The sequence below is a fragment of the Frankliniella occidentalis genome, unplaced genomic scaffold (genome assembly GCF_000697945.3).
Source record: "Frankliniella occidentalis isolate FOCC.00 unplaced genomic scaffold, Focc_3.1 Scaffold102, whole genome shotgun sequence".
In the NCBI taxonomy this organism is placed as follows: domain Eukaryota; kingdom Metazoa; phylum Arthropoda; class Insecta; order Thysanoptera; family Thripidae; genus Frankliniella; species Frankliniella occidentalis.
In genome coordinates, this window is record NW_026267231.1 from 836,539 (window position 1) to 847,298 (window position 10,760).

A 10,760-nucleotide genomic window follows, 5' to 3' on the forward strand; every position below is an offset into this window, starting at 1 on the left:
AAACAGAGTACGCATCGGCGGGCGCAAAATGATTGCTCAAGCCAACTCTTCCTTTTGGGTGTCTGTCGTGTGGGCCGTGCTCTCGCCGTGCTGCCGTCTCGACAACATTATTTACTTTATCGCACGCCTAATGGACGCAAATAAGAAGTCGGAAGTGCTCTCGCCCCGATGTGTGTCCGCCCGGTGGCGGAGATAACCACAATGCCCAAAAAGCAGACAATTGCCGCCGCGGGCGCGATCCCCGCCCTGACCGGTCCATCGCGCACGGCAAGAACAGGGCCGCGCGGCGTCGGGCGGCGCGCGCGTAGGGGGGCCGCGGCCCCGCCCGCCTGGCCCCGCCCGCCCGGCCCCGCCCGACCCGGCCAGAGCGGTCAGATCGTCGAGATTATGACCACGGCTCCCGGTGACGGCGAACCAGCCGTTTGGAACGCACTCCCGGCCGTTTACGATGCTATAAAGTGGCGGCCGCGGCGTTTACGGGACGCCTTTACGAGTTGAACCCGTGTGTTACGTGAGCCGGAATGGCCTGCTAATGTGTCTCGTGTCAATGCTCGGCCAATCAGATGATCAATCAATTAATTTGGCCGGGGATGATTTATTTCCCCGTGAAGGCGGCTGCCCCCTTTTTGGTCGCGGGGGCTGAAAAGTTTCCAGTCACTTGCGCTCGGGCGCGTGCTGGCTCTCAATCGAATCGGCAAGGGCTCGCTGACGGTAAGATCCCTCTACCACCCTCCGCCACCCTTCACCTTGTCACACCTTCTGCGACACGATTGGTGCAGCGCTGTTAGCACGGAGGGAAACGGTATTTTGGCTGTACTTCTGTTTTTTGTTTTTTTACTAATTTATTTTTTGACTTTCCTTTCCTTGTGGGCTTTCTGGAAACTCCAGTCTTTTCAAGCATCATTGCTGTCAAAATATAAACAATCTTTGATAGACTGTCTAAAAAATACAACAAATATGCACTACAGTAATGCCCCTCTCGAAGCTGGCAAATCGGGACCGGATTTCAGCTTCGAGAGGACGACCCGAAAGTTAGCCACATGTTGCGAACCTATTGTATTGGCGTGGACTCGGGCATCAGGCGGTTGTAAATGCTTTGTCGCCCGAGCTCGCGCGAGCTCGCCAGGTTGTAAACCCCCATCCTTAAGCAGGGTCCGTCTCAAAATTTCAGCTTCGAGCGAGCCAGCTTCGAGAGGGACATTACTGTACTCAGCGTTCTTGGTTTCTTTCTTTGCATCTTTCTGCTCGACTTTTCCATCCGAATCAACATTGACTGTCCTCTATAGCGACGTTTCGCACGCAACAGATATCTATGTTGATAGCCCCTTCTAATTATTGTAGGACAGGACGACCCAGCAGGTGCGCCTGGATCCACCCCTGGTCTAACATTTTCCGCGGCGCGAGGTTGAGGCAGGCGGCGACACTCGGATAATAGCAGCGACCGCCGCCGCATTCCGCGGGAGGCTGCGACAGTCGAGGGCCGCGCCCCATCCGCTCGAAAAGAAAATAAAGGCAGCTAAAGAAACGAACCCGAGAAAAAAAGTAAAGGCACGTTGCGTGGCTGTGGTGGTGGTGGGGGGCAGCAGCGAGGGGGATGGATGTGGGTGGAGGAGTCGTCGATACCCGGGAGCAGCAGCGGGGGCGTGCGGGCGGGTGGCCCGGGCGGGGGCGGGCAGGAGTGCACGCCTGCAGCGCACCCCGCCCTGCCGCCTCGCCTACCCCTCCCTCGGGCCGCGGCGGAGCCTCACTCTGCGTCGGGACTCTGTCGGGGGCTGAGCCCGCGCGCCCGCGCGCCGCCCAACCAGGCCGTGGCGTGCCAGGGCCGCCGGGGGCCCGGCCGCCGCCCGGACTCCAAGAGGTCACCGCCGAGCCCGGCCGAGCCGTGCCGAGCAGCGCCGAGCCCGCGCCAGCCCAGCCCGAGGTGAGTCGCATGCAGCGTGTATTCCTCCGCAGCCGCGCGCTTCGCCCGGCCGCCGCCAGGCCGCGCCACCGCCAGCGACGCGAGCGATGGTGGCGCCATCTAGCGGGAGACGGCTGAACTCGCTGGACGCGGGCGCTGCCAACCCGCGGCGGCAGAGTCGTAAACTACCATCAGGCCGACGGCAAGCGGCGGTTACGGCAGTTGCCGAAAGAGCGCGCCACGATCGCCCCGCTCCACCAAATAGACATATAAAGGACGTTGAAGGGATTTAGGTAATGGCGTCGGCTGGCGGCGGTGCGGGAGGAGGAGGGGGAGGGTCTTTTTACGGTTTGTTTTGACGGCGTGCGCGCTCTCTCGCTCCCACGTTGACCCAGTGAAGCGGAGCCAGTGCAAGTGCGCGCCTCGCTACCGGAGGACACGACACTGGAGGCGGAGGTGAGTGGGGTCGCGCTGTTCTCGTTGATGAGTAGGCTGTTAACTTTTAGGTGATTCGATGGTTCATTGATCGATTGATTGGTTTATTGGTTTATAACTGAATATCTTGGTGTATGTTTTTTGAGCGTTCGTTCGGATGAGTCTTCTGTAGCAATATTATTGAAGCTATCGTGATTGAAACATGATTTAAAATTAACACTGGTTAGGATTAATTTAAAACAAAAAATAGTCGCATCACTTTCATTTTAAAATTACCATTACGATGACAAGGGTGCAGTAAAATGTTGAACAAGGCAATTTGGCAAGCGAATTACGTAGGTGTAAATCGGGCTAGGTCAGAGATAATGAGCCGTGGCCTCGAAATTGTCACATGTCGTGTAGGCTTCCAGAGTGCTGATTGATTTAGCCGAAGGGGCCCTGAGTAAATCAGGTACCTCTATGATTTCCCAATTTTCTCGCGGGCCGCTTCCATGCGTCGTCCAACTGTTGCTGCGGCAGTTGACCGTCCCGCCCGCCGGCGCGCGTCGTCCCCCACCGAGACAGTGGAGGGGGCAGGGCACGCGCCGTGCGGGCAGGGGCCGTGCAGGGGCCGCAGACCACCAACTCTCAGTAGCTTCATAAAACTTAAGTGTATGGCCATTTCACGTCACCCCTTCCCCCTTGCCGGCGCGTACTCTGCCCTCCCCCCCCCCCCTTCGCTCCCTTCTCAAGGCCGTTGGGCCACGTGGTGCTGCCGCCGCCGCTCCGCAACCACCCATTCATGCTCGTCTCCTCGCTCCCTCCACCTCAACCGCCTCTTACCATCCTGTTCAATCCGATCTACGTCGTGAGGACGAATTGGTAACATATATACGCACATAGTAGACCTACTTAAAAGTTCAAGCTCTCAAGTTCTTTTGTCTATGCTAATCGTAAATATCGTAAAAAAATAATCGTAAAAAATCGTAAATAGAAATTACTCCTTTCCAAAGGTTTGACTGTAGTGAACGATAGTGTAATATAAATACGTCGCCAGTTTTTTTTTTTTTTTTTTTTTTTTTTTTTTGATAAACTAAAGAAAAATTTGTTAAGAGGACATTTCTTTTCTTTTTTGAGACTTACGACGAATGCTGAGGTTGATTGGGGTACCCACTCTAACAGAAAAGGGGACAGTTGAATGGTGAAGCGGAAGAGGGGGATAAGTCCATGGTTATGACGCCAGATTTATCCCCTTCTTCTGCTTCACCATTCAGTTTCAGGCGTGATAAAGCAAATTCACGTTGAAGGCAGTTTCGAACCGTCCCGCGCTCGTGAGTGTGTGTGCTAGGTGCCCCGAGGAGGTTGAGCGCTCCGGCGATAGATGTCGCTGCGTGTAACGACTTGGCGCGCGCGGCCAGTGCTACCAACTGCAGGGCGTCTCTCCCGCGCGCCGAGCGCCGATGGCTCGGACTGCTCCGCAACGACCGATGGGTGACGGTTCAGAGGCCGCTCTGGCGGCTCAAGCGGCACCGAACTCATCACCCCCAATCGTCCACGTAATTTAAAGTAGAAATATGATTTGTCAAGTGAACGCATGGCACTGTAAGATCAACCTCTTCACTCTGTCAGATTGTAATGACACGAATTTCTAATCAATCACCGTCAAAGGTACCTCCCTACCGCTACGAAGGTGTGACACATGTCGATGTTTTAAGGAGACTTCAATGCAGGGATGGACGATATGCCGTTCAGAGTTCAGGAAGAAGTGTACAGGAACAGGACGCGGCGGTCATTGACCTCGCGCTAAAAGTCGAACGTCCTCCCCGTACAACAACCTCCCCCTCCCTCCCCTCCCCCTGCAGCATGCACCCCTCGCTCCCCAACCCCAGCTTCTGCAGCCAGCTCCCCTCCCCACCCCTACCCGTCCCGGTCCCGGTCCGACCCTCCCCCACCCCTCTGCTGCAAGGGGGAGGGAGCGTCGAGCAGCAGGGGTCGCCGTCGACGACCATCATCGATTCGTTGCCGGTATCGGAGGACGGTCGGACGGTACGCTACGTCCGCGGCCACCTTGTCGTCGGCCAGGTGATGGTACCCGGCCCGCGACCACGCCGAGACGGCCTGAGGAACTCGACCCCCGCGACGTGGACGGGGCGCAGTGCGTCAGCGCGCGCCTGGTCGACGCGGGGGGCGTATCCTTGGCTCGGCGGCCCGCTACGCGTAGCTCCTCGGGGTAACGTCCCCGCTAATGGGCTATAGACCATGAGACGGACGGACGCACCGACAGAGTTACGAGCCCGGCCCCCAGGCAGCGCTGTGGTCGCTCGACACCCGGCCACGCAGTTCGGGCCCCTGCCGATGAAGGGCAGCACCTGTCCACGACCATCGCCTCCGGCACACGCCGGTACTGGTCCATTCATTCGCTAGACAGACAACATGTGCTCCGAGCCGGCAGTACGAGAAGTGCGAGTAATATGTAGTTTTCTCTAATTGTTTAGATACAAATAAGGGCACCTTTAACGGTGTAAACTTGGATCGTTTTAACTTTTCATTTCCAGATTAAGCTCGTAGAAAACTACACTGAAAACAAAAGTTTGCAACCTCAACCGCTGTCATGCTCATGGCACATGGCAATGCCATGGTGCACAAGTACACTTTTAGGAGTTGAACTAGATAGTAATAGAAACTTCAATACTTAAAAGTGTTCAGCAGTAAATTTACACTGTAATTCCATAGAACTATGGCCAACAACTTTCAACTTTTCTCTATTCAAATATCCAGTCAAACACTTAAAACTGTGCAACGTATACTTGCATCTGCAAGCCCACGGCACACTTCATTTTATCAGTGATATGTATTTTGTTTTAATCCCAGCCAACAATAGAAGTCATTTTGCACGATTTGGGTTTTTTTTTATCAGTAAGCTATTGACTACCAAGAAGTTTGGCACATCAAGTAGAAATGAGAAACAGCACTACTGTGTAATGCGGGCTTACTTCTTTTAAGACTCTGGCGCCGGCGCCATCACTAGACTACCGGCTCCCGATCCTTGAACACACGACTGCCCCCTCCCGCCTCTCTACAAAATTCATTAACGCCGCAATCGTGGGGGGATGAGGAGAGGGGGTAAAAAAAGGGAATGGGGGCCGCGCTGAAAAATGTTTTGTATTTTAATGGGCGCGCGTGTTGTGGGCCGCGGCGGACCGCCTTTTAGAGTCGGCCTCATCGCTCCCTAAGCACTGAGGGATGGCCCTCTTAGCGCGGCGCACAGCCGGTTGTTTCGCTCAAAATTGCAGCACTTTGCCGGCGCAATTAAGAAATCAGGTCACTTCTTGGCGTCTGAAAGAATAGGGCATAGGGCATCTATGTGGCTAGCATACTAGCATAGGCCCGACCAGGGAGTCCCGACACGGGGATTGTGAGGTTCTTATCATCCAACCATGTGGTAATCCAAATTCTATTACGACCCCTAGGATATGCAAACCCGCCACACTGCAGTGCCGTCGCCCTGACACACTGTATGTATTGGTGGGAGGGAACACCCTGCAACCTTGTCAGAAATATATATTATAAATTTTTTTTCACATTTCTTTCTTAGAAACGTTTCGAGAAATTAGCAGAAGTTTTCTGCAATGTTTGTTTTTTTCCCCCACATTGTTGGCTCAGTGACACGGCGGACACGGCCGTCACGATCAGTACACACTTGAACACCTTTTTGAGCCCCGATGGCAGGGCACCCATTAACGGGCGCAGTATCGGGTATCGGGTGGCCCTCGTGCCAAAAGGCGTGCGGCCGCTGCACCACGGGAGCCGGCGGGAACGGAAGGTGGTCGGCGCCGCCTCTCGTCAGCCGCGGCCCACCGGCGCAAGCGGGCGCAAGCGGGCGCAAGCGGGCGCGAGGTCCATGGGCTGGAAGACACCGATAGCGAGCCGCGGGGGTAGCTGACGGAGTTTATTGTTAATAACGTTAGACACGCAGGCGGCAAAGTGTATTTAAGTTACTTAAGTTAATTCGAAGACAACAGTGTAGTTTTCGTTTTACCGGTAGAGAACTTTTTTTTTTGCAGTCACACCTTTATCGAGAGGAGAAAAGTTTAGTTCTGAGAACGCAGCGTTTTTTGTTTCTTTTCAACTCACCGATGGAATTGGCGGACCTCGGGTGGACCCTTCGTTGACCTTGGTGCCTTCCGCGACACACCTGCAAACATGGCGAGGGCGATTTTAGTGTTACATAATGCTACCCTCCTTCTCGGAAAGCCACTTTTGTTCCCAATCAGACAAACTGCAGAACCATCTAGTCGAAATATTGGTCGTTGCAAAAATATTAAGTGTTATATTAAAACATGAATTTTATTGCTTGTCAAATTAAAGTTACTAAATGTTAAAAAGGAAAATAATTGTCAAAAACTGCTCCAGACTTTTTCCATAAACGGTCTTGTGCAAAAGTCATCGCATTAGTACAATTTCGATTTCAAATATATGTCGCTCCATTGTCTGGGAGAGGATCGGAGCTACGAAAACGGAAAGAGGTGGGGGAAGGGAGAGGGGGTAGGGGGAGGCGACGTTGTCGCGGAGGGGGTTCGAAGGGGTTGGAGGGTTGGCATTCCATCCCAAGCGCCCGACCCTTACCTCCACCCCTCGTAGTTCAGCTGAGGGGACCATACCTAAACGACATAAGTGTCAAAAGAAGGAGGGGAGACAAAAAACTAAAAAAAAAAACTTAAAAAAATCCCGCGCTATTGGATTGAAACCAAAATTGCAATGCCCCTCCACCCTCTGCCACCCCATCCCGCTTTGGCGGCAGTGTAGCGCGCAAATCCATGAAATATCCAAGGGCACGGATTTTTTCATTTGAGTTTTGCCTCCTACGACCGGCCCGACCGTAAACATTGCATTATCACGTGACCACGGGAGCACGAGCACAACTCACGCGCATTCACACCTGTACTCGCGCCATTACGCTGCTCACACATCCTGTCGATAAGACTTGCCGCTCCCCCTGACCATTTTCTTTTGCAGTCGTTCTCCGGAATGCTCTCCTGCCACTGTTCTTGGGCGCTAATTATGATTTCACTCTACTGCACACCTGTTGTTCGCCGTACCTTGCGTGGCTTCTCGATAACACTTGGCACGCGACAGACATTTTTTTTTAAATGCACTCCCTTGATGAGTCACATACTCCCCCTCTCCACTCAACAGTACTTTTCTTCTTTCCTTTCCCATCTCGCCCTGTCCGCAAAGCAATCCAGCCCAACTAAAACGTATTTCACACCGTTAAGATTTTTTTGAACCTCATTTGAAAAACAAAACCTTTCCAAGATGCCATTCATTTTAAGTCCAGCTAAAAGCTGCCCGCTGCTGCTTAGCGGCTTGCCTCCGAGCCGTTTTTTAAGTCATTGTAAATGCATTTTACTCTGAATGCAAATTTATGGAAGAGTGCCTGGCGCCCCCCCCCCCTCCTCCTCGCCTTTTTGCCCACTCGAAATCCCGGACACTACACTGCTGCTATTCCGTTCCCCTTGTGCAAACTCACATCCCTCCCAGATCACTCAAAAAGTTTTAAAGTCATACATACGTAGTAATTTTAAAATCTAAAGCAATTTATCCTGCCTCCCGCCCCACCGCGTCCCCCGTTGTGTCTTACTCTCTCTCTCTCTCTCTCTCTCTGTTCTTCCCCCTCTCCTTCAAGACATTTGTGGCGTCCTGGTGTTCTCCCTCAGCACAGCACGCTTCTTGCCCATCCATTTGTGGTTTGGGACTTCGTTAATTCCTCGCCGTGGTGAACAACAGCCTCCCCCACCACCCACCCCGGCCCACCGACCCTTCCACAGCAGCAAACCTACCAACAATGATAAAAATTAGCTCGTTGCCGAATCGCGAATGACATATCTCCAGAAGAAGTAGCTCCATTCACGGCCAGTGACAGACCAAAGAGAGAAAGGAGAAAGACAGGGAGGGGAAGGGAGGGAGGGAGAGGGAGAGAGAGAGAGGGGGGGAGAGGGGAGAACTATGCACGCGGCTATGACGAGAAACAGATAGCCCTTTTGTCTTTTCTGTATATTTTTAACGAGTGCATTGTCCTGTCCCTAATTTCTTCCATATCAAGTCATCACGGTGCACCCTTTGTGTGTCTCCGCCAGTTTCAGCAACAAACTGCACCGATCTAGTTTCTCTCTTTTGAAAGTCCTCGTGACTGGCTTCAGTAGAAGCTCCACAGATCAGACCATTTTCAAAGTACACTGTACAGCATTAATTTTTAGAATGAACAATATACCCGTTTAAAAATGATCAGCCCCCGGAACAGCCCGGACGGGCGGGCACTTTTCGGGTTAGTCCGAAGTACCTAGCGGGCAGCCCTGAAACACACCCCAGAAGTGACAAAAACCGAAAGTTTCTGGGTATGCCCGGAGGCACCTTTGGACTGTTTTCGGGGATGCCCGAGCCCACCCAACGGTCACGAAAAAAGGAAACAAGCGGTATTCGATCCCTTACCCTACGGGTTTCTGTTCTTTTGACTGACGCTCTTTCCAACTGAGCTACGGTGACGGCTGAGAGGAGATGCCTCAGGAAGGGTCCTTCAACTAGATGCGCAGTCTTTACAGAAATGATGCCTTTCACAGCGAACCGATTGGCGCATCGCGACGCGGTTTTCGGGAAATGCCTTCACTTATGTACTGGGCTCTGTTAAGGATATGCCGAACGACCTTCAACATAAAAAAATGACGTCTTCTGAACGATTAAATGAAGACGTTGGACTTTGTTCAATACCGCTGGGCATGCTAAAATCTTGCGTTCTTATGTACAGTTTTTTGCAAAATAATCCAATATTTCGTACATGAATTTATACGAAATTTTATAAGTCAGATTGAACTCCCGTGCGCCATGCACAAAATAGTGCAAACAATTCGTTTGTTTGTTTAAAGATAGAGAATGCCTCTGATATTTTGCTATTATAACTTTAAACTTTAGAAGTTTTACCAATCTTGAAGGTGAAATGATCCTGTCCATATTATGTTCAGACAACCAGCGACCTGTCCGCGACGGTCTTAAGCCGGGCTGTTTCCGGGTTTTTCGGCACCTGGGGTAGATTCTGGGGTTGCCCGGGCGCCGGGAGGTCCCCGGGCAGATTTCGGTTTCCCCGACACCCAGGGCCGGGCTGATCACGGGGTGACCCGGAGACGCGACGGACTGAATTAGGGACAGTCCGGCATGGCTGCGGACAAAGTGCGGGACTGCCCGTGGCCTCCGGGGCTCTTTCGGGCTGATTTCGGCAACTTCTTGGGGTAAATCTTTTTTAAACGGGTAATTTGATTCACAATTATTTACCAGTTCATCGGACAACCGCTAATAATACATTTAGTCCCTGTTAAACTATACAGACTAAACAAACAATTGTAAAAGCACAGCTTTCTTTTTAAAAAACCCAAAAGACAGAAGGCTCTGTGAGGCAGCACATCTGTCGGGGTGGTGGGAGGATTCCGAGCGGGGCGTGCAGCTCCTAATTCATATGCATTGAATGTGTGCTGCAGGTTGCGCCGCCGCGCCCCCACTCGCGCTGATAGATTGGCGACATCGGTGGTGTGGTTGTGGTGGGGGAGGGCAATCTTAGGGGCAGGCTGACTGCCGCGCGCCTCGCACGGGCAGCGTGGATACCTCCTCGCCTGCGTGTCCTTAGTGCCCCCCCCCCTCCCTTGTCCTTCCCTCTGCTCTCCCGATCGACAATTCCTCTGGGCGCCATTGGCCCGCGCGCACTTCTTAAATCAAGTCGGGCCTATAACGAAGTAGCGGCGGCTCCGGCGGTCCTCGGCGGGGAGCAAACAACGTCAAACTCGCCCCTGAAGGACGCGGGCGCTACCCTCCGACTCCGAGTACAAAACAGCGTGAGAGAAATGTACCCCAATGTGTGTCGTGCGGCCGGTGCATGCACCCCAAATGGAAAGGGATATATTTTGTGTACTTGTGCACCAACAGATACAAATTTGTCTGTACGGTGGTACAAGTTACCTAGGCTGGGTACAGATGCTTTATGTTGTATGTATATGTAAAGGGGGGGGAGGGCCGGTACGGTCGGTCACAGAGGAGGGAAAAAGAAAAGTACCCCCAAATCAACTAAGTTGCATATGGACGGTCCCAAAAACCGAAAGGGGTCCTCTAATTTTAATTCTAGCCATATTTCGAACTCTGCAAAAAGTTAGCGCAAGAGAAACTATGGAAGAAGAGGATGGGGAGGACAGGCTCGCAGGGGCTGCGGCGTGAGGATGCGCAGCAATGTCGACACCGAACGCGCCAGACCTGATCCCCCCAGCCACCCCTCTCCCCCGCCAGCTAGCCCCCGGCCACACAAAGTAGACAAGACAAATAAAACACCAACAGATACAAAAAGTGCTACACATACAGTTTGAGAAAGAAGAGGGATGGAGAGCGAAGAGGGCGGAGAAAGGGGGAGGGG

General features: G+C 52.8%; 1 protein-coding gene across 1 annotated transcript in view; it reads left to right on the forward strand.

Annotated features, from left to right (window-relative positions):
• The first annotated feature begins 1,594 nt into the window (after positions 1-1,594).
• Positions 1,595-10,760, forward strand: part of LOC127749871 (uncharacterized) — a 77,004-nt gene continuing 67,838 nt past the window's right edge. The window contains exons 1-2 of the mRNA XM_052269797.1: positions 1,595-1,600; positions 1,743-1,921. Coding sequence (XP_052125757.1) covers positions 1,595-1,600; positions 1,743-1,921 — 185 coding nt within the window. The remainder of the gene's footprint in view (positions 1,601-1,742; positions 1,922-10,760) is intronic.